The 24,330-nt window shown below is 40.1% G+C and overlaps 1 protein-coding gene across 1 annotated transcript in view; it reads right to left on the bottom strand.

Moving 5' to 3' along the window:
• BUB1 (BUB1 mitotic checkpoint serine/threonine kinase) overlaps positions 1-22,373 on the bottom strand; it is a 42,036-nt gene extending 19,663 nt beyond the window's left edge. The window contains exons 1-15 of the mRNA XM_010376249.2: positions 22,231-22,373; positions 18,373-18,432; positions 18,153-18,291; positions 16,744-16,940; positions 14,619-14,662; positions 13,542-13,642; positions 11,911-11,963; positions 11,635-11,819; positions 10,388-10,539; positions 5,690-5,949; positions 4,106-4,164; positions 2,731-2,859; positions 2,527-2,637; positions 1,668-1,767; positions 669-750 (exon numbers count right to left, since the gene is read on the bottom strand). Coding sequence (XP_010374551.1) covers positions 669-750; positions 1,668-1,767; positions 2,527-2,637; positions 2,731-2,859; positions 4,106-4,164; positions 5,690-5,949; positions 10,388-10,539; positions 11,635-11,819; positions 11,911-11,963; positions 13,542-13,642; positions 14,619-14,662; positions 16,744-16,940; positions 18,153-18,291; positions 18,373-18,432; positions 22,231-22,256 — 1,698 coding nt within the window. The 5' untranslated portion in view covers positions 22,257-22,373. The remainder of the gene's footprint in view (positions 1-668; positions 751-1,667; positions 1,768-2,526; positions 2,638-2,730; positions 2,860-4,105; positions 4,165-5,689; positions 5,950-10,387; positions 10,540-11,634; positions 11,820-11,910; positions 11,964-13,541; positions 13,643-14,618; positions 14,663-16,743; positions 16,941-18,152; positions 18,292-18,372; positions 18,433-22,230) is intronic.
• Between the last annotated feature and the right edge of the window lie 1,957 nt (positions 22,374-24,330).

Here is a 24,330-nt window from a genome sequence, read left to right as displayed (position 1 = left end):
GTTGTCACGTGTTCTTAGCCTCCTTGAGTCTGAGTCTGTCATTGTCTATTGGCCTTTCCTAGTCTTTCTTGTACTGACACTTTTGAACACTAGTCAGAAACTGTGTAGAATGTCCCTACACAGTTTGGGCTTATTTGATGTTTTCTCATGATTAGACTGGGGTTACAGATTTTGGGGAAGGATATCAGAGGTGAAGTGTTCTTCTCATTACATCATATTAGGGGATATCTGCTGTCAACATGACTTATTCCTGCCAACACGACCAAATCACATGGTTAGGAAGAATCTGCCATGTTTCCCTACTGTAATCTAATTTTCTCTTTCCCCTTCCTTTTTGTCTGAAGCAAGTCACCAAATCTAGCCACACTCAAAAGGAGATGAATTAAACTGGAGGAAAAAATTCAAAGAATGTGTGGATAAATGTGAAACCGCCATAGTAATTAATATTAATAAATAATTTTGGTAGGACACTTGGAAAATATGCATATACCCTATTTCTTCTTGAATAATTATTACATAATGTCCTAAAAGAAACATATTCTTCCTATGTTTCATATTTTTCAGCACAGTTTCACATACACAATATCCTCTGACCGGCATAATCATTTGGTAGAATAAAGTGGATGGGGTTGTAGGACCCATTTCATAGATAAAACAGGTTTGCTTACCTTTGGTTTTGAAGGAAGTCTGCTGACAGAGCGTTCTCCAAAGGTCCTGGCTCCTGTGGGTTTATTTTTAGGCTGTGGTAATCTAAGGAAAGATTTGCTAAATTATAAATAGTAAAATATGCTAAGGAAATAAATGGCATCACTTGACCATTAGAAAAGTACTCTACTTATCCTATTTAATGAGTTAATATTTATATAGATATTCCTTGCTTTTATAGCAGTTCTAGCAAAACTGAGTGTAACTGAATTAACTTATAAAAGTAAACCGATAATGATAGGTCTTAAGTGAGGGTGGAAAATACAGAAATTTCTGTCACATAACTTTTAGAAGCCAAAAATGAATTAAGGCCATGGCCAGTGGAAAGTCATGGATGCCAACATATTTTTTTAATTTTCAGCACTTGTCTAGCTATGGAATTCCTCTCTGAGAGCTAGCCATGCCCTTTCTCCTTTCTACCTCACTATGAATTTCTTAAATACCATAAAACCTTTAGTTCACACTGACACCTCTCTTTCCATGGTTCAAACTATTAACAATGAAAATTCCTGGAGTTACCCCTCTCTACCCTGAGGTAAAAGCTCTCTAATGTAATATCCCTTAGCCTTAAAACACATTCTCTGCAGCAACACCCAGTATAAGCCACTTCCTTGTCTACTTTATCAGTGCTGCAAATATAAACAGAGCATGTATGGATACCTGTACTGGTGAATTCATTCACACCTAATATGATTTCAAATCCACAGAATCCTCAGTTCTCTGCTAGTTCACCACTGTTTTCCTTTTTCAACACATGCTTTGGCTATGGGAGGCCTGCTCTCTTGGAACTCCTGCAGTACTACAGATCTGGAGAACTTTGGCAACACCTCCCTGGTCGTGTGGTCAAAAGGCTCATTTGACCATGTGATTAGCAGTTCACATTCTCTCCTCACCACCCCACCACCTCTGGTCCCAGAGAAAACTCTGCTGCAACCCATTAACTAGATGGTATTTTTTTTTACCCATAATTTTCTTTGTTTCCATCTTCAAACACATGAAAAGCAGATGACAAAGAAGAGATAATCTTATTGACTCCCCAAGCCCCAGACGATCTTACATTTTCTGCAATATAATAAAAAATAGCATCTAATTATTGTACTAGGAAAAAACATCCTTTATGTTAAACTTCAACTACAAATAAGAAAAATGAGTAACAGCTGACAGAAAATAACTAATACCAGCTTTTCAAATACTAGGCAATAAAGCACTATAGTGAGATGAAGTGACTTAAGTATGGTAACAGGGTTTTGTACTCAAGTCCCAGGTCACGAGTCCCTGCCACATATCTGTAAGGTGTTAATCATTCTCCTAAATCACTACTATTGTCACCTGACTCACTCAATAAAAGCTGTCAGGGTTTTGTTTTCCATTTCCTTCAAGAAAGAATTAACCTCTGAGTTTTACATTTCAAGTCCTCCTAAGTCTAATTGGTTCCCACTTATCTTTATCATGATCTCTGGCTTCTAGCATGAACCCCCTGACTCTAAACAAATGTGGGCTAGCTGCCAGCCTCCTCTAACACTCTGCCCCAGCCATTCCTCTACCAGTGAAGGCTCAAGTCACACCTTGAGTACTCAGCCCTTCTTACCCATGGGGCTTTTGTCCTTCTTTAGCACTATTCTTTCTTTTTCCTTTAATCAAGCAAATCTATCACACACATTGAGTACCTTGTCAAGAACTGTCTTATTTTTATTTCATGCATTCCCTGCCCTTATGTGACAAGCTAATCAAGGGCAGGGCCACCTCTTACATAATTCCTGACATTTTCTGTGATAACCACCTATAATGCTATGCACTTAGTAGCTTTTAAATAGTTATTACTTTGAAACTGGGCTTCAAATGCATCTTCATTTTGATCTAGAGATTGCCATACATCTTTGTCATCAGAAATATCAGGAAGTGTAGGAGCTTGAAACATATTCATGATGAAACCTTAAAGAACAAAAAGAATAACTGTAAAAAGGTTGCAAAAGAGCTTTCATTAACTTGTCATCAGGTGCTACACACTCAGATAAAATAGTTTACCTAACGCTTCTTTTGTGTGCACTGTGGGTGATGGCTGCACTTTGGATGGCGTTGCCTGAACCATTCCCAGTGATGTGTTTGGAGTTGTGTGAAAAGAACTTGTGTTGGCAACCTTATGTGTTTCACACCCTAGCAAAGAAATGGAGACAAAATGTGGTATCAGAAGGCAAATCAGAATAACTTAAAAGACACACAATTTAAGCAAGTTACAATTAAACCAGTTTGTCATCGTTAAAAATTATCACTAATGATTTCCAGTATTATAGTGCTTTCATATATTTCATTTTTATCTTTATAATAGTCCTATGAGGTAAATAAGGTGAAAATTATCCTTTTTCAGAAAAGGAAATGAAGGCTCAAACAGATTGAGTGTTTGGTCTGGATTATACCAGATTAGCAACTTTGTCATAAATTATACCCTTAGTGCCACTGTATCCTATCCCAAGTTCATTGTCACAATGTAAATCGTAAGACTGGCTTCCCATCTCATTCCACTGCAGTCAGGCATAGAATACAAGGCCCTGAACAGCCTGGGTCCTGTTTGATCAGGCCTCACCTTCCTCCTCTCCCTGCTTACCTCCCCACATTGGTCCCTTTGCTGTGCTTGGAATATATCAGAGATTTTCCTGCTTGAGGGCTTAACACTTAATATTCCCTCTGCCTGAAAAGGTTACCCAAGCTAGTGGCATGGGAAGCTCCCTAACTTCAGCCCTTTACCCAAATATCACCTTCTCTGAAATTTCAACCCCACAACTCCAATAGTACGTTTCTTTCCCCTTCTGTGTGCGTGGAGATTTTTTGTTCATGACTTCATCCCTAACTATGTATAACAGTGCCTGGCACCTCCAGAGCAGGCTCAGTAAGTCTTGGTTCAGTTAATGAGCCTCCAGCTATTTCAAACAGCCCTGCTCCTCACCAAACTGTCCAGAAAAAAGATGTCCCAGTCACACAGGGGGGATGTGAAAGTCCAATCTGTGTGTCTTATTATTTATAAAAATTATCTTCTATGAAAATGCCTCCAACGAAGTAGTACCAAATAACAGTGTAACACTTCTAACTAAACTTCTGATAACCTTTCCTACCTAACATACTAAAGATGACTCTGTTTTGGATTAATTTCCTGAGAAATTTACTAGAAATGTATTCACAAATTACGTTTCCAAAGAATGTTACACTAAAAAGATGTGACGAACAAGTGGATTTCTACATTTATTTGAAATGGTTCACGGATAAATAACCTATACTCTAAGAACAGGAAATCTAACACTCAGGTTCATGAAGGCCTGAAGCCTTCATAAACCACAGTCACAAAACACACCTCTAAGTGATATAGAGGAATATGGACAGAAACACATTTATTATAATTAAACATTACCTTCTTTTATTTCTGCTCCACTCTGTGGCTTGAATTCATGAGTACTCTTATTCACACATCTGGAAGAGAAAACTCTTGAGACACACTAGAGAATAAAATGCTTGATCTAGGCTGGGCGCAGTAGCTCACGCCTGTAATCCCAGCACTTTGGGAGGCCGAGGCAGGCGGATCGCCTGAGGTCAGGAGTTCGAGACCAGCCTGGCCAATATGGTGAAACCCCTTCTCTACTAGAAATACAAAAAAATTAGCCAGGTGTGCTGGTAGGCACCTGTAATCCCAGCTACTTGGGAGGCTGAGGCAGGAGAAATCACTTGAACCCGGGAGGTAGAGGTTGCAGTGAGCCAAGATCGCACCATTGCACTCCAGCCTGGGCAACAAGAGAGAGACTCCATCTCAAAAAAAAAAAAAAAAAAAAAAAAAAAGCTTGATCTATTAGAATTTTTAACTAACTCTCAAGAAATAATAGAAAGAAAAAAAAATCAGTCAATAATTACAAGCCTGTCAAAATACAGATGGAACCACTTAGGGTCTACAGTGTAAGTAAATAAAATGGTTTTTTTTTCCTTTGGGTTCCATTTCAGGAAAAGAATTTTTACAGAAAAGACCAGGTAGTAAACATTTGTGTGACACAGTGATTATAGGAATAAGAACCATCTCTATACGTGGTAAAGTCCTATGACTATTCAAATGATCCCATTCATTACAGAGGTTAAAGAGTTGAGCCCGGCTCCAGGCAGCTAACCAGAGTCAGGACATGGAGAAGCACTGGTGTGCCTCAGCTGTGCAGGACACCTTTGCTGTGATGAGCCAGCAGCCACAGTGCAATGTCCTCCAGCCTTTAAAAGTAATGGTTATCAAGAAAGAAAAAAATGATACGCAAGCCATTTACATCAGTTTAAGTGCACTTGGGGTAGTGGATCTAATGTGTCTATTTAACATTGCTGGAGTTCCCTTAATAAACCCTGTTAAGGTATAAAGTAAAACATGCAAAGCATTTTTAATTTTACAAATCCCTATAAAAAACGAGCTAAAAGAGAGTCGAAATGACTGGAGGTAATTAAAAAAGTAATATGACACTAATTATAATTTCTGAAATCTGGGAAAATCCCTCAACATTGGGGTAAAAATTTCCAATGCAGAGGTACATTTTGAGAGACAGAATCATGTGTATTAATCCCAAACTGCTCTCTACGGGAAGACAGAAGGAATATGAAAATACATGTCAAGTAATTGTCTAGACAGTTACGATCTCTGCAGGTATTCAAAGTCAGTGAGCAAAGGCACTTTTAGCCTAAAAGCTGTATATTCTTCAGTTACCAAGTGACTGTTGACTTTCAGAGTACTGAAAATGTTTAATTCACAAACGTATAAAATAAAATAAACACTCTAAAAGAAGCATGGAATAAGTAAGCCTAAAGGATTGGGAGCAATATTTTGCCACTTGCTTTTTCAACAACATACCTATCTTAAACTAAAAGGCAGACGCCATTCATCTTTTACATACTGTTCCTGATAATGCAGGTCACGTAGAGGTGACAAGTGCCACTCACATCACTGTCATCTCTAGGACTACCTTCAGCTTACCCAGTATCTTTGCTGGCCACTGCAAACACGGAGTCTGTTACTGTCTGGGCTTTCAAAGGAACAGGAGGAGCAATGCTCTGGCTGGTGGCTGGGGACACCAAAGCTGCAGAAATAGCATTTGCCAAAGGAGGAACACCAGGAGGTGCCTCTCTTGGGTTCTTTTCCATGTTCAGTGGTGTCTGCTGATGGGTGACTGGAAGACATGGAGCTATCAGTTCCTGCTGGGAGCCTACACTTGGCCCCATACATGCTGGATTAACCTTTCATGTTGAACAAACAAACAACAAAAACAAAACCATGAAGTCCAGAATACTACTAATCAGGCATTACAACTTCTCAAAGCATGGCATCTGTCTTCAGTAGATTCCTTTTTCCTTGACGTTTCCCCATACTCCTTCTTCAAGCATTCTGAAATGTACAGTCAACAACAAAAAGACCACTCTACAAAATGGATGCTTTGTAGCTTCTGAACCACAGACACCATTAGCAGCTCATAATTTCTAACCACTGAAATAACAAGTCTCTGTAGTTGTATCAGCATTTAAGTATTATCTTATTTCTCTTTACTTAATTTTGGGAAAAGGTCAACAAATCAGTGTTATCAAAAGCTCATTATGGTGTTCCTCCCATTAAAATACCCTTAGATTGGTATATGAGATAGGACTTGAAAATGGGAAAAAATAAATAAATAAAATACTTTTCGTAGCCATTTTCACTTTGAAGAATAGGAAACACAAATATAAATTGTAATAATAACTGCCACAAAAGCCTGTCTCACAACAGGAAGAATAATAAGCTCTAAATTTAAAATCTTTGCTTTGCTACTCACATCAATATAAGATTGTAATTGTATGCTTTAGTGTTACAAAGTTAGATGAGTTAATTTCTCACCATATAAAAGTATGCTTATAAATTGTTAAGAAAAACACCAGCCAGGCATGGGTGGCTGAAGCCTGTAACTTTTCAATCCCAGAACTTTGGGAGACCAAGGCTGGTGGTTTGCTTGAGCTCAAGAGTCTGAGATCAGGCTCAGCAACATGGCAAAACCCTGTCTCTACACAAAATACAAGAAATTAGCTGGACATGGAGGCAAGTGCCTGTAGTCCCAGCTACTCAGGAAGCTGAGGTGGGAGGATCACTTGAGCCTGGGAGGAGGAGGAGGCTGCAGTGAGCCGAGATTGCACCACTGCATTCCAGCCTGGATGACAGAGTGAGACCCTGTCTCAAACCACAAACAAACAAACACCACCAAATATCTAGGGCAAGAATAGTTATTTTACAGACTAATGGAAAAAAATACAAAAACCTCATCCTCCTTTGTCAGCAAAAATGATAACCGACACCACTTTCTCACCTACCAAATTAGTAAAGATTATAAATAATGAAAATATTCAATTCTGAAGAAATATTCTGAACAATACCAGAGATTTTCTCCACCAGATACCAAAACATGTAAGAAAGTTGGAGGCCGAGGTAGGTGGATCACAAGGTCAGGAGTTCAAGATCAGCCTGGCCAACACAGTGAAACCTCATCTTTATTAAAAATACAAAAAATTAGCCGGCCATGTTGGCCGGCGCCTATAATCCCAGCTACTCGGGAGGCTGAGGCAGGAGAATTACTTGAACCCAGGAAGCGGAGGTTGCAGTGAGCAGAGATCGCACCACTGCACTCCAGCGTGGGAAATAGTGGGAGACTCCGTTTCAAAAAAAAAAAAGAAAGTTGTAGTAAATACACCTATGAAATAATCAAGTAGAGATCTACTGACTAAAATGAAGGTATAGATATTTTAGAATTGGATCTTGTATACATGAAAATTTAGTACATGGTAAAGATATTTTAAATCAATGGGGAAAGGCTGAGCAGATCAATAAATGATTTAGAGACAACAGGCAATCCACTTGGAAATTATAACCTGATGCTATTCATATAGAGAAGTAAGTTTGAAAAAGGCAGGCTTCTAGTTAAAGACAGTGGCTTGATATACTCCAAAAATCTCACCAAAATGACAGTGAAGGAATTCTACACTTAACATAGCTGTTGAAGGCGGCTAGGAGCGGTATGTCCCTAATTGCTAGACAAGTTCAGAAATCTACACCTGAGAATGGAAGTGAAGGTGGAGCTGAAGATAGGAACATTGTAAAAGTCTGTTTAAAAAGCAGATGCTGGCCGGGCACGGTGGCTCAAGCCTGTAATCCCAGCACTTTGGGAGGCCAAGGTGGGGAAATCACGAGGTCAGGAGATCGAGACCATCCTGGCTAACACGGTGAAACCCCGTCCCTACTAAAAATACAAAAAAAAAAAAAAAAATAGCTGGGAGTGGTGGTAGGTGCCTGTAGTCCCAGCTACTCGGGAGGCTGAGGCAGAAGAATGGTGTGAACCCGAGAGGCAGAGCTTGCAGTGAGACGAGACTGCACCACTGCACTCCAGCCTGGGAGACAGAGAAAGACTCCGTCTCAAAAAAAAAAAAAAAAAGAATTTAATAAGATGACCATGAAAATTAAGGCAATCTCAAAGAAAATTAGGGGGGGAAAAGGACAAAGATAGAAAAAACGGTGAAATTTAGGAAAATTAAGAAAATTAAATGACCAGTCCAGGATAGCCTGACAGAGAGTATGAGGAAAAAATATCCACTTCTAAAAATACATATTAAGAAAATTCCCCAGAGTTGCAAAACTAGAACATTTAAGCACTAAGTATAAGGGATGAAAAGATAAATATGTCACCATACAGCGGGGAGAAATGACCCTACACCCCTCCAGAGAAAAACAAACGTCATCTCAAAGAACCAAGAATGAGAAGGACTCAGGGTTTTTCCACACCAATAGCGCGAGCCAAAAACAATGAGTGTCTTTAAAAACTCTTGAGTGAATGTGATTTCCTTCCTAGAACACTGTGCCCAACCAAATTATCAACCAAGTATGAGGGTAGAATAAAGATGCTTTTAGACATGCAAGAGACCTCAAAAACTAACCCCTCAAACATGCTGCTGTTGCTTCTTCTTTTTGTTTGTTTGTTTTTTAAATAAGCTACTGGAGAATGTGTGCCTCCAAAATGAGGACATTAAGGAGAAATAAAGACACGGAAACCAGGGATATACCACAGGAAAGGAGCCAGGAAGAACAATTTATTAATAATTTCTTACAACTATCCAGGGAAAATATAAATTATACAAAAAAAGAAATACAAATAAATCAGAAAAAAATGAAATGACTCAATAGAAAAATGGACAAAGCCATCCAGTCAATGTAAAGGAAAAAAGTTAAACAGCCACTAAATGTATCCCAAAAATGTCCAAATCCACCTATAATTAAAGAAACTACATCAGGTGCTCGAAAAGATTTAGTATAGTTAATGTTAGCCAAATGTGTACAAGAAATAAGTCCTTTTACACACTATTAATGTGAGTGCACAATCCTAAGTTTATAGAGGGCAGCCTGACAGCATTTTAGGTACATACACTTGAAAGGCAGCATGACTTCTAATAGTTTCTACATGATACACTCCCTTTTATAAGGTATGACAGAAGACTATGCTGCAAGTAGAATTAGCTAGGTATCTATGCAATAGTAGTGAAAGATCTATCAGAGGTGTTAGGTAGAAGAAGCAGAAAGTAAGTCTTATTTATGTTGAACGTTCTATTGTATTCATATTTATGTGTTTTCATACACAGTAAGTCTGGAAAAATACAAACTACAGCAGTTAGCAATAAAGGAGAACATTCAGACCAGATGTGGTAGCTTACACCTTTAATCACAACACTTTGGGAGGCTGAGGCAAGAGGATCGCTTGAGCCCAGGAGTTTGGCACCAGGCTGGGCAACATGGCGAGACCCCATCTCTATAAAAAATAAAATAAAAAATTAGGTGGGTGTGGTGGTACATGCATGTGCTCGCAGCTACTAAGGAGGATACAATGAACAGTTATCATACCACTGCACTCTAGCATGGGTGACAGAGCAAGACCCTGTCTAAAAATTAAAAAAAAAAAAAAAAAAATGAAAAAGGAGAATGTTTGCGTGTGTGTGTGTATATATATATATGCATACATACACACATACATATATACAAATGAATGCTCTCCTTCATATATACATATATACACACATTTCATGTGCTATTTTTAAAATCCATCATATAGTCACATATTTTTATACTTTCCAAATACGTAAGAAAATAAAGTATTTTATCTTCATGGTATCCTATGTCATAGACAGACATATACTATGAAAGATTAAGCAACCATTATACAGCTTAAATGAGTTTATTTCCAATCTCCTTCATTTCTAATTTTAAGAAAATATATGTGGCTCTAACACACTCATCACTTACCTCCTTTTCCAAGATGAAATAATGGCAAACAAAAAACATATCTAAATGATAAATTATTGAGAGTACTATACTCCAATATTCATTACACAATAGTCACTGTACAAAAACCAGAAAAAGGTCTATATATAAATACATGAATGTATAGAATGTACACACACACAAACATGTAAAACATACTACCATTCTGTTCTATAACTTTCTACTCTCACTCTACTTTTTGAACTTCTGTGTCAAATTATTTTAGACTTTCAGAAAGTTACTAGGTAAATTAACATCAGAATTAACTCTAAAACAGCACATAGAAAGGAACAAATCAAACTGCCATTCCTGCTGCTGGGTACAGGACGTGTCATGAAGGGCACAACATACCTCGGATCTTTCCTGGGAAGCGGGCAGCTCCTCATGGGATGTCTCCACCACCTGATGTAACTTCTTATGAAGTTCATCCATTTTCTGTTTTAATAGCTGTTCTTCAAAAGCATTTGCTTCTTTCCTTTTCATATAATGTCTGTCTTCATTTACTTTAGGAAAGATAAAAATGGTTTGCATGCAAAATTTAAATCCAGCTCATCATAGGAATACATGCAAAATGAGGAAAGGGTTAAATTTTAGGGGACCGATTTTTTTGTCTTTCTCATATTTGGTTTTAGAAGCGAAATTTGTATTACCTTTTAATTTCTACCTGCCCACAGCTTGGCTGCTATATGTTCAGGGCATGTAAATTACTAAAAAAAAAAAATTACATGCTGATCAAAAATAGTAATAATAGCACAGTATAATAGTAAAGATTTTTTTAACCATCATATACATGATTGTTCTTGTAAACAATCATGATTGCCAAATCATTTTAAAGTAAGTTTTTATTTGTTTTTAAAAGATAAAAATTTCTAGAGACTTTCTAAGTAGAAGTGAAGTGCACTAACTGATCAGGGCTTCAAGCATGCTGTGGTCAGTCCCATTTCCAACAACTGGTTAACACAGTCATGCCACAGACAAGTCAAAGAATCTGGCCTAAGACTTTTGGTCATGGCATGTGAAAGAAAAATGCATCTACGCCCAGCACAAAATGAGTCCTCTGTGTTAACTGACTTGTCTTCTCTGTTGTCAACTGAGTATGAAAAGTAATGAACAAAAAAGGAAGGCCCAGAATGGCTACAGCCCAAATAACTTAGATGGTATAGAAGTTCTGAGTGGAATAAAGATTCAAATAACTGACCTAGGGGTTTAGAATTACTATATACAGATAATGCTGAAAAATTTTAAAATATTTATTTCACTAAAGCTAAGATGACAGTGGTATGGAGATCTAATTTAGCACTCTTTCAACCATGAGTTTGTTGCCAAGACATCAATTTAGTCCTTGGACTAACTTGGCTGCTACACTAGTGGTTAAGCAATTTCCAATTCAGAAAAAAGAAGTGCAGCTCGCTGCCAGCGTAGTACTCTCGGGGCAAACACAAAATGGGTTAAGAATGATTTCGGGCTTCTGATGGGATGAGATGAAGACTTTTGCAGTCTTTCAACATAGTCAATTATTCTATAAAAAAGTAATTACTCAGAGATGAGGATTTTTTTAGGTGACATAAGAATAACTCAAAATACAAGATTGCAAGTACCCCATTGCTCATGCTTTCTCCGTTGATTATATTTCTGGGCTCTCAATTCTTCAAAGGAAAATTCTGATTCCCCACGAATAAGCTTCTCCTTGCAATACATAACAACCTGCTCAACATCAGCTTTGGATGCCAAAGATGAGTGCACAGAATATTCTGATTTAGAAATCATGATCACTCTTTGTTCCCTATAAGGGGGAAAAATACATTATTTACCACAATGTACCGAAGAGCACTTAAAGGAAACTAATAATAGATTAATGCACTGATTATACTTGCATATTTGACTCTTTATCACAAGCTGAAGATATCACTCCAGAAAGCTCTGAACCCTAAAAAACGAAAAACAAACATCAGTATTCACTTATCTGAGAAGAAAGCGTCACCCAAATTACTTCAGAAAACAATATGAAAATGCTTGAGGGGAAGAGGGACCTTAATCCCAAGATTTACATAATTTTAAATTATGATTAATATCAAAAGATTTAGTTTGTATCAACAACCTCACAATAACTACTGCAACTTAATCTAATCAAAGAAAGACTTTTTTGTTTGTTTTTTAATAAAGTCCTACTCAGCAGTAGAGAAGAACCATAGTTTATTTCCCTTCAATTCATAATCTAGGAGGTAGACGATAGTGTCTGAACATTATGCAACTGACATTCCCAACTTCTGTGTTAAATTTTTTTTTTTAATTAAAGTTTTCCTCAGGTACTACTCTGCCCTCAAGAGTTCTCAAATTCATTCACTAAACAAATATTTACCAGACACTTCCATGTCACACTCTGAGGTAGGTCGGGGAACTGTGACTGCAATCAAGACCCATCTCTACTGTCTAGAGCTTAGACAGGGCAACAGGAGGTCAGGAGGCTGGCAAGCAAGTATAGGATGTAAAATGTAAATTGGGACAAGCTGCACTACCTGTCAAAGTTAGGAATGCATATTCTACTTCTAAGAATGTGTTACCTTAATAAAACCTGTACATACACCCTAAGGACAGAGGCGTTTCCGTTGGCTTTTGCTTCAAGGAGGTCCTTGATGAACTTTGAAAGAAAGTTGTACTGTGGAAGGTAACATGGGAAATATAGTTGGGAAACATGAGGCTGAGGGAAGAAGAGACTTGAGCATTTTCCCATGTGGATACGCCATGGAGGCAGAAGAGATCTCCACAGGGCAAAAATCTTGATGAGGATAAGGACAAGCACAGATAGAAGGCCACCTTTTCTCACAGGGAAGGATGCAGTTACATTTATTGGTTGGTGGCAGAAAACTGACAGATGTCACTTGATGGCATCTGCTATCTGTTGAGATAGTATTTTTGAAGTTCCTGAGACAGAGGCTAGAGGTAGCCAGGTCCCAAATTTGAAGAGACTGACAAGAAGTCTAAAATCACTATCTTTTGGCACTAAAGAGTGAACCTAGAAACATAAGAGATACACAAAACATAAAAGAGTGAATTGGACACTGGAAGCATGTCCCAGTGCCTGGAAGTATGAGACCTCCCTATTACTTGAGGTAACAGGCACCAACCTTTGAGGCTCTGAGTTTTGAAAGCCAGGCTCAGGAGCCCCCAGATGGCTGCAATCCCAGGTAGGGATTTCCAGAGCCTATGCAGAGGCCAGCAGAACAGAGGGAAGGACACTCATTGGTAAGGGAAAAGCTGGTGGGGAGAGTAAAGACAGGAGGCTATGTAGTGAGGGCCCCTGGGTTAAACAACAAATTGTATTTGAGGTGAGTGGTGGGGGAGAATAACAGGCCCAGGAAGTTGCCACAGGAGCAGGTGGATGACATGGAGGTTAGAGCCATGAAAGACCAAAGAAATGAGATGTCAAAGTGGATGTAGAAGGCAGCCAGGCTGGTCATTCAATACCATTCCCAGTTTCCACACAAGCTACAAATGTCATTATTACCTGATTCTTAGAAATGCAGGCCATGTTATTTCCTGGATTTGATTTTGATGTTATCATTTGGTTTAAAACCTGAGCATTATGCAGAGGTTCTGAGGTTCTAGCTAAGAGGGAAAAGAGAATAAAGTAAGGAGAAATTAAGGGTAAAACCATATTAAGTAAAATTATCACACATAATAAATTCCCCTGATCCTTCCAGTAGGAATCATAAGAAGTACATCAACTCATTTACACTGTCTCAGAAATTGCAACTAAAACGTTTTTAAAATAAGTATTATACAATTTTCTGACCAATTCAAAATGCCAGGAAGTCCCGAAAAGAAATGTAAAACCTAACTAGTAATTTTAAACAACTGGATAGGATAGGCAATGCTTATTGCTGAAATGTGATATTTAGTTCTAAGAAAAAGAAATGGCTATATTTCTTTAAAAGTTGCATTAAACACATTTGATTGCATTACAAATAGATGGAGTCCAGATTAAGTATTTTGGTCAATTTTGAATTAAAAAAAAAAAAAAAATCCTAGAAATACAGTGAAATTATCAAGCTTTTCTTGCAGGTTTGCTCTTTTAAAATGCTAAGACAAAGCCCCTGCTCTCTGGGGCTATTTAGTGGGACTGTGATGATCAGAATGCTTTCTCTGTTACCTCAGAGTACAGTTTGGTTTTCATTAAAAATTGGATGGGTTTTTTTTTTCTTTTTTTTTTTCGTGGAGACGGAGTCTCACTTTGTCGCCCAGGCTGGAATACAGTGGCATGATCTCGGCTCACTGCAACCTCTGCCTCCTGGGCTCAAGCAATTCTCCTGTCTCAGCCTCCTGCGTAGCCAGGACTACAGGCGCCCACCACCACACTCGGCTAATTTTTGTATTTAGTAGAGACGGGATTTCACCACGTTGGCCAGGTTGGTCTCGAACTCCTGACCTCAGGTGATGCACCCGTCTTGGCCTCCCAAAGTCCTGAGATTACAGGTCTGAGCCACCACGCCCAGCCAGGTTTGTTTTTTAAAGAAAAGAAAATACTAGTACAAATCCAAGACTAAATGGACAACAACAGGCATTTTAGACAGCCTGATTTTACCTTGAGCTGGCAAATGGGTTTCAGTGCGGCGTGTCTGAAATAACCTAAATGATAGCAGAAAAGACATCAATATAGATTATAAAACAATACGCAGCTGTTAGAGTGAAAACTAAATACCATAGACAACTCATTATACGCTAGTGAAGTCTGATGCCAAGAGAGAATGCACAGTTAAATTTTAGAGTTGCTTTGAAATTAAAAAATAAAATTCTGGAAATATTTTTATATCCAATACATTATCTGTATTACAAAAATTCCTCCTTTTGCCTAGTTTATGTTAGTATTTCTCAAATTCATATAAAAATGCACCCTCTTTCTCCATGTGTCAAGTCTGCAAATGTTCTAACAAGGATGTTTGAACTCCTACTTTGGATACTGTATACATTTGGAACATAATGAATATATTTGGAAGAAAGAAGTGAAACTACAAAAGTACTTAGATTACTGCTTCAAAAGGCAGACATATCATTGTTCACGCTCTGTCAGAAGTTCTCAAATATGTCATTTCGTGGCATATTTCATTTTCAACTCTATCTGTCGAGTAATGTGCAATTCCCACGCCTAACATTTCTGAGCGATGCGAGCCAAAGTGCACACTATAAAGCAACCAAGTGGTAAGCCTTGTTGGCTCTTTAGTCAAACAAACCAATGGTTAAGAAGCCATTTTACATGATGAGGAAAGACTGAAAATTACGTGATATTAAATAATTATTATTAGTCTTCTTAGGTATGATTATGGAATAAGGTTCTGTAAGAAATAAGACTTTAGAGATGTTTACAGTAGGGTTTGGGGAAAAATAGTTTGCTGTTACGGATCAGCTTTAAAATTCCTCAGCCTTGAGAAACATGAAATGTTAATTATTAAAAGCTGGTGACAGATAAATGGAAGTTTATTATACTAATTTTTTCTTTTTTGTGTGTTTGAAAAATCTCATAATGACATCTTAAAAAGGCATGAGTAATACAGAAAAATTGAAAAGATGAGTATATTAAAGGCTGGCAAGGGGTGCAGTAGATAATGGATCTCAAATTCTACTAATGAGAGGAGAAGAGTAAACAATTGGTATAACCTTCAAGTAGGTAGTTTGGTTACATGCACCACAAGTGTAAAAACTCTTCATACACCCTTCGACTCAACAGTTTCAATTCTGAGAATCTATGAGAAGAAACTAAGTAAAAATAGGAAATATACTAAAAAATACTTTTATGATGAAGGAAAAAGACGTTGACACAAAGCTGTATATGTACATAAAGCATGCATGCAATCCTGTAACAAAGAAAAAAAGTGCCAAGGAAAATGCCAAAAGGTTTTCTTTCATTTTCTGTATTTTCACAATTCCCTAAGTGACATATGTTTGATCACAGAAAAAGTTTTTAAAATGTGAACGACGTTATTCATTAAGAAATATATTCATCACAGTCCAGGCGCAGTGGCTCACATCTGTAATCCCAGCACTTTGGGAGGCCGAGTAAGGCAGGAAGATCACTTGAGGTCAGGAGTTCAAGAGCAGCCTGGCCAACATGGCGAAACCTCGTCTCTACTAAAAATACAAAAATTAGCTGGGTATGGTGGCATGTCCCTGTAGTCCCAGCTACTCAAGAGGCTGAGGCAGGAGAATCTCCTGAGGCCGGAAGTGGGAGGTTGCAGTGAGCTGAGATCACACCACTGCACTCCAGCCCAGGCAACAGAGTGAGACTTTATCTCCAAAAAAAAAAAAAAAGGTATTTATCATAGTGCCATTTATAAAAATCAAAATGTAAAGAACTTCAGTGTGGTTGGATTATGACACAACACTGTGACAGATTTCACAACTACTACAGAAGTAGTTTAAAAGTTCATAATTTCTTTGTATGTATAACCAGACATACAATATGACTTGCTGTTAAAATATATAAACACAAAGATACCCACACAGGCACAGGAAAAGATACTAGAAGGAAATGTGCCAGTTATTGTTAACAGTAATATTTCTGAGCAGTTTTTTTCTTTACACTATCCTATATTATCCACATTTTCCAAAACTAGAAGGATTTCCCTGTACAAATTGCTAACGATACAATTTTTAACAGCAAACACTACTTTTCAAAGTCAGAATCATCACGGTGAGTTTGACTTTGTAAGTACCTGTACTGTTGTTGCAGGAGCTCTCTGGGTTCAGCCTGGTTTTGAATTCCTCTCTGAAGGACAGCACTGGCGTGCTGCAGCTCTCCTTGGGCTTCCAGATGCCCTGCCCAGGTTATGTACAGAAGGGATGACAGGGTTCCAATCCCACGGTTGTACAGAAACTCAAAAAATTGATGGAGGTCACTGTTGTACTCAGCCTACGGGAACCCAAAACAAAAAGACGTAAGAATAATGGAACTGCTAGTCTACGTCTGGTGAGGAGTTAGCCAGCTAAGCTGGGAGCCCCTAGGTTGCTTCAGATGGCAGCTGGTCACCAGCAAAACCAAGGCAGGTTTAGAGGGTTGGACTTTTCAGCCCCACCGCTGAAACTCCAGGGAGGGAAGAGGGACTGAAGTTTAAGCCGATCACCAATGGCCAATGATTTAATCATCACGTCTGTGTAAGGCACCTCCATAAAAACCCAAAAGGATAGAGCTTAGACAAGCTTCTGGAGAGCTAAATACATGGAGGTTCCTGGAGGGTGTCACACCTGGAAAGGGCAAGGAAGCTCCACACACCTTCCCCAATACCTTGCCCTAAACATCACTTCATCTGGTATTCATCGGTATTCTTAGTAATATCCTTTATAATAAAACATTAACTGAAAGTGTTTCCCTGAGTTCTGTGAGCCACACTAGCAAATTCATCAAACCCAGGCCCAGGGAGAGGGTTGTGGGAACTCTGCTTTATAGCCAGTCAGTCAGAAGCACAAGTAAAACAACCTGTGGCTTGCAACTGGCATTAGAAGTGAGAGGCAGTCTTGTGGAACAGAACCCTTAACCTGTGGAATCTGAAGGTATTTTCACGTAGTGCTAGAATTGAATTGGAGACACAACTACAGAGTTGACTAACTGGTTGCTGGTAGAGAGAAGTCTGCACATAATTTTTTTTCTTGGTGGGGGGACAGAGTCTCACTCTGTCACCCTGGCTGGAGTGAAGTGGCATGATCTCAGCTCACTGCAACCTCCACCTCCCAGGCTCAAGCAATTCTCCTGCCTCAGCCTGCCGAGTAGCTGGGATTACAAGTGCCTGCCACCATGTCCAGTTAATTTTTGTATTTTTAATAGAGACAGGATTTCACCACTGTTGGCCAGGCTGGTCTCGAATTCCTGAACTCAAGTGATCCACCTGCCTTGGCCTCCCAAAGTGCTGGAATTACAGGCGTGAGCCACTGTGCCCAGCCCCTACATACTTTTTAATCACTAGTGGCACTGAAGTCTGTTGAATCAGAGAATAAACAGTCTTTCCTCTCTATATCTTCAGAACTAGAAACAAGGAATTAAAAGTCTAAAATGATCTTACAATCTAAGTTTAAAAAGCAAAAGTACAACATGATTATAGATTTGATTATACATCTTAAGTATACTTACAAATTTTAAACAATAATTGATGAATCTTGGGTCATTGTGGTATTTCTTCTTATCTAAAAATTCCTTCATTAAACGTTCTAGTAAAGTTATCAAGTATTCTTTATTCTCAGGAAAATTCTCTTCTACCCACTGTATGTATCTAGAAAAATATGGATAATGTTAATTTTCCATGGGGCAGCCTATAGTCTGTTTAGGGGAAATAAAATAACTAAATGCTGACCTTTCCCATTCACCAAGGGGGTCATTGCCCTTGTAGCTCTGCATGTGGACTTCAAGCATCCTAGAATAGAGAAAGGAATGCACATGGGATATTAGGGATAATGTCTAAAAGCAACAGATAGACTTCATTTCACATATACCATTTATATGCATTACAATGAAAATCTTAAATATCAATCCACATAGTATTTAAAATTTTAAGAAGCATTCGCTCAGACATAGAAAACTCAGAAGCAGCCGGTGTTCTTCCAGAAGTCCCAGCTCTAACCCCGAGTGTCCTTCTCCTCTCACAGAACCCCAGAGTCACTACCACCATGAGGGGCAGTGTCCAGAAGTTTGTTCCTCCTCCTAACAAGAGGATCCAAGCATAGCACTGACTCAGATCCCTGTCCTTCCAGTGGGATCCAGGCATGGCACTGACTCAGACTCCTGCCCTTCCAGTGGGATCCAGGCATGGCACTGACTCAGACCCCTGCCTTTGCTTCCCAGGAGCATGGCTGAGACATGGCTGGAACAAGAGTCAAAGAGGACTTGTAAATGGGTGTGAGGCAGCCCAGAGTACCACAAAGTAGAGTTTCCAGACAGTTTGTTTTCATGGCTTCAAATTAACGAAGTCCCTGAGGAACAGCAGATGATAGCAATGCTCAGAAATCAGCCACAGAGCTCCCAGAGAACTCTGCGTCCCCCACTTCCACATACTTAACCACAGCTGAAAAAAATCAGTCAGGCAGAGCAAAATTCCCCTTGGGAATTCAGATGCTAGAGGGGCGAAACAAACAAAAAGAAACATGCAAAGTAATGTCAGGTTACACTAAGTACTTAGAAGAACAAACAAAATAAAATATAACAGGAGAAAGGGTGAGAATGTGATAAGAGTTACTAGTTTTAGACAGGGTGGTCAGGGAAGTCCTGCCTCTCAGAGGCGGTGACATGTGATCAGTGCCAGACAGCCATGTAGCTATCTGAGGGGGAAATGGTCAAGGCTGAGAGAACTTCAGGAACACAAAGAAAGTCAGTGTAGTTTAAGTGTGATGAGCAGGAAAACGCAGGGGTGACAAGACCTAATTTGCATTTTAACGTACCTCTGTATGAAGGAGGTAGAGGTGAGAACAGAAGTGGGAAACCAGTCAGTAAGACTCCTAGGTTTTCTATCTGAGACACTATATGATTTTTTTTTTAAAGATGTAAAAAGCAATATGTATTTTTATTTTTATTTTTTTAGAGATGGAATCTTGCTCTGTTGCCCATGCTGGAGTGCAACGGTGTAATCATGGCTCACTGTAACCTCAAACTCTTGTGTTCAAGTGATCCTCCTGCCTCAGCCTCCTGAGTAGCTGAGGCTACAGGCACATGCCACCATGTCGACTAATTTTTTATTTTATTTTTTGCAGAGATGAGGTATCACTATATTTCGCAGGCTGGTGTTGAACTCCTGGCCTCAAGTGACTCTCTCACCTTAGTCTCCCAAAGTGTTGGAATTACAGGCATGAGCCACCACGTCCTGCCTAAAAAGCAATATTTACTTCTAGCTATCACCTTGGTATACAAATGAAATCAATGTTTCTTATGACTCAAAATCCAGAAGCCACAAAAGAAAAGCTAAATAAAGACAACTATATATAAATAAAAACTTCCGCATGGCAAATAACCAAAACAAAGAAAAAAACTACAAAATAGAGTCAAAAGAGAAACGATAAACTGGAAAAACAATGAGCTTTTAGAAGCTGAAAAAAAAAGTTATTAACCCATTTTTTTTTTTTAATGAGCAAAGGGCATAAGAAATTATTTCACAGAAAAACACACATGGCTCACAAACATGAAATATGTTCAACCTGTCAAAACAGAAATTCACTTCGCTGAGACACAATTTTTCACTCATCAGATTGGCGAAAATAAAAAACATGACAAGACTGTGTAGGTGCAGCAATGGGAAGCAGGCTCTGTCACATCTTGCTTGTAGGTGGGCATGTGCTCAATTCCTGCCAAGGGAATTATCTACCAAAACTGGACTGATGTGCTTCTGATCCAGCAAACCACTTCTGCAGATTTGGAAGACACATACACATGTGTATCCGCAAAAATGTTTTGTACAAGGTTTTTCACTGTGCCACCATTTGAAACACACTGTCAACAATCTGTGTCTATCAATAGGTGACTGCTTAGGTCAATTATGGTCCATGAAATATTACAGGGTTGTAAAAAAAGAATAAGAAAGAACTTTATGTATTGGTAGAGATTGCCAGGGATATTGTTAGGCAAAAGAGCAGTGTAGATACTGTTATATTTTGTGTGTGGTAAAGGCAAAAAACGTATACAAACATGCAGACATTTAATATATTCTAATAATGTAACTATATTTCCAAAAAGAAACTAGAAAAACGGTTACATGTGACAGAGTAGGAGAGTAGACAGGTACAGGAGTTCTTGGTAAATACTGTTCTAAATCTTCTTTTAGTCATATAAACGTATTGCTTATTTTTAAAACTAAAAAAAAAAAATTCTGAATTTTAAATGTCTCTTATGCTTTATAGCAGAGGGACAAATCCCTATTTCAGAACCTTTCTTCCAAAATATGTCTAGTAGGCCCGCCCAAGGTAAACATTTCATGTTCTAACACCAACCACATTTCTCTAGTAAAATGACCTGAATACCCTGTAACAGTAAAACATCCAGTTCATTAAAGCAAATTCATCTTTAGTAAGTCAAAATAGGACCAGGAATATCTGCTTTCCATTTTAAAAAAGGGGCGGGGGACTTCTGAAAGAAAATACTTTGCCGGCTAGGTTGAAGGCTACAGAAAAAGTCTTAGAGCAAATGGATTTTTGTTTCGACTATATTTAACAATCTCGGTCTTCTGATCCCAAGGAACTGATAAAACGGACCAGTTTTACTTCCTGCACCTATGACTTAATCGATTTATTTATTTATTTATTTATTTATTTATTTATTTATTTTTGAGACGGAGTCTCGCTCTTTCGCCCGGGCTGGAGTGCAGTGGCCGGATCTCAGCTCACTGCAAACTCCGCCTCCCGGGTTTATGCCATTCTCCTGCCTCAGCCTCCGGAGTAGCTGGGACTACAGGCGCCCGCCACCTCGCCCGGCTAGTTTTTTGTATTTTTAGTAGAGACGGGGTTTCACCGTGTTAGCCAGGATGGTCTCGATCTCCTGACCTCGTGATCCGCCCGTCTCGGCCTCCCAAAGTGCTGGGATTACAGGCTTGAGCCACCGCGCCCGGCTTAATCGTTTTAAATGCCTTTAAGTCACAGTCTGGGTAAATCATCTAAGTCATAAAACAAAGGCGTGGGAACTTCAAAAGTTAGTGATGTTGGCGGGTTGGCACACATCACTCAATAATAAGCAAAGTTTTTTTTTTTTTTTTCAATTTTTTTTTTCTTAAAGTACCCTGTATTCAAAGACTTAAAAAACAGCAGTGAGATTATGGATGGAAGCGCAAGTTTAAATTCGTTCCCTACTGTAGTCGAATCGTTAAATACGTGATTTTGAAAATGTATCATAAAATCTAAATACAAGGTTCAGGATTTTTCTCAGGTTGAACTGTCAGGAGGGGATTCCTTGCAAAGAATAAACGCGAGCTCTGAGGACCTAACGAATTATCCAGATTCCTCCAAACGGCCACTGTGGCGCGGATGGGCGGACAAGCTCCGGGCCTCAGCGGAATCCAAGGTGCCGGAGCCCTCCCCGGCTCTCAAGCAGCCCCACGGCCTTGCTGGGTGGGACACATTCCAAACCCAGGAAGGGGGCGGAGGGGGCAAAAGAAGGCAGATCTGGAGCGGGCCAGGCCCGAACCCCAGCCGCCCCAACCCCCTGGGCTTCCCCACCTCACCAGACGGACACTTACTGTAGGACATTTTCCGGGGTGTCCATGGCCAGAGGACGCTGGCCGGCGGCGGCCAAATTTCAGCCACAAACCAGGAGCCGCCGCCGATTCGAATACCCCGCGCAGCCGCAGTCGGCTCGCCGAACGTTTCAGGGCGCCTGCCCATTGGTGGCGGCGGCAGAAGGCTGGCCAATCGCCGGGGCCGTTGCTCGGCGATCAAGTCCCGCCTCCCTCCCTTGGGCCAGTAGCTCCTCCCATTTCCCGTGGTTTTCGGTTGAACCGAAACCTGGCCGTTGCGGAGCGAGCATCGGGTGTCTGGGATGCGGCGCGGCGAGGGGGAGCTGGCTTGGCTCGGGCGTAGGGAATTGGCTTTTTTGTTTTAGCTAGCCAGGTTGTAACTGGTCTACATAATTACACGATTAAACCATCATTGTAGGAAAGGCTTTGCAAGAGAAAAATGTCTTAACGGGAATTCTTTGAGAAAGAAAAACCGTGCCTCAGTCCTTGGGTCCTGAGAGTCGTGTTTCTTCTCCCCTTCACTTAAATATGTAAATCAGAATCATTATGTCTGGTTCGTGGAACGGAAGAAAAAAATCCGTGTGCAGGGTCGAGACTCTCGTGGCGTAATCCGCAGCACCTGGGAGGCAGGAGGGGCGAAAAAACTGGACCTGCTGCCGGGGACCCCTCCCGCTTTCTGGCAGTTTTCTATCAGCGTCCTCGGCTGTGAGAAAATATCCCAGATGCTGAAATCAACAGTCTCAGCCCAGAATCTCAAATGCCATGGCAAAGAGGAAGGGACGACGACGGCCTGTGGAAAAACCTGAGGAGTTTTTGGCTCAGCGACTTCATGCAGAGGGGACGTGGGCAGGGCAGGGGCGTTCTAGAGTCGGCTGCATAATTATACGAGGCACTGGAAAGCGATGGGGTAGTGTCCTTGGAGTAGACCCCTGGGCTTCATTTAACTGATCTGAAAGGCTGGGCCCTGAGCCACACAGGGGACCTGTCAAACAGCTTCACGTGGAAGGTGGGGCTCACGGGACTGGACTCTCTCTACGGTCAGCTGTAATTAACATAAAAGAAATGTTTGGGTAGATTACAGAATGCCCGCTTTCAACATCTTTTGGGGGACAGGGCACTCTGGGAGACCAAGTTCTTAGACACCATAAAATCAAAAATAGACACCTCTTTGTAGAGGAGTCCAGATGTCTAAAGAGGAAATAAGTAATATGTAATAGGCTGATGTTTCTTAAGAGTGAGTTGGGAAAGCGCCTAGTCTTCTCTGCCCTTGGTCTTTAATACCTTTTTACTTTACCTCTCAAAAGTGTTTCAAGGGTCACTTGACAATACAAAATAAAGAGCTGTTCATGCTAGAAGGAGGTTAGGTGGAGGTTCTGCTTCCTTGGCCTCTTGAGTTAAATACCTAAAAAAATAAGGCTGGGCACGGTGGCTCACGCCTGTAATCCCAGCACTTTGGGAGGCCGAGGCGGGCAGATCACCTGAGGCTAGGAGTTGGAGGCCAGCCTGGCCAACATAGTGAAACCCCGTCTCTACTAAAAATACAAAAATCAGCTAAGTCCTGTCTCTACTAAGAATACAAAAATTAGCTGGGTGTGGTGGTGCATGCCTGTAATCGGCCCAGCTACTCTGGAGGCTGAGGCAGGAGAATCGCTTGAACTCAGGGAGGCGGAGGTTGCGGTGAGCTGAGATCGCGCCACTGCACTCCAGCGACAGGGAGTTCCTCCTAAAAAAGAAAAAAGTCGGGTGCCGTGGCTCACACCTGTAATCCCAGCACTTTGGGAGGCTGAGATGGGCGGATCAAGAGGTCAGGAGTTTGAGGCCAGCCTAACCAACATAGTGAAACCCCGTCTCTACTAAAAATACAACAAATAGCCAGGTGTGGTGGCATGCGCCTATAATCCCAGCTACTCAGGAGGCTGAGGCAGGAGAATCATTGAACCCGGGAGGCAGAGGTTGCAGTGCCCCGATTGCACCACTTCACTCCAGCCTGAGTCACAGAGTGAAATTCCGAGACAGAGAGACTGAAAGAAAGAAAGACAAAAAACCTAAATAAAAATTTAGCTTCTGGAAATCCCGATGCTCACTGAGTCCGAAATTTCTTCC

The sequence above is a fragment of the Rhinopithecus roxellana genome, chromosome 17 (assembly GCF_007565055.1).
Source record: "Rhinopithecus roxellana isolate Shanxi Qingling chromosome 17, ASM756505v1, whole genome shotgun sequence".
NCBI lineage: Eukaryota > Metazoa > Chordata > Mammalia > Primates > Cercopithecidae > Rhinopithecus > Rhinopithecus roxellana.
This window is presented reverse-complemented; position numbering and strand designations above follow the sequence as displayed.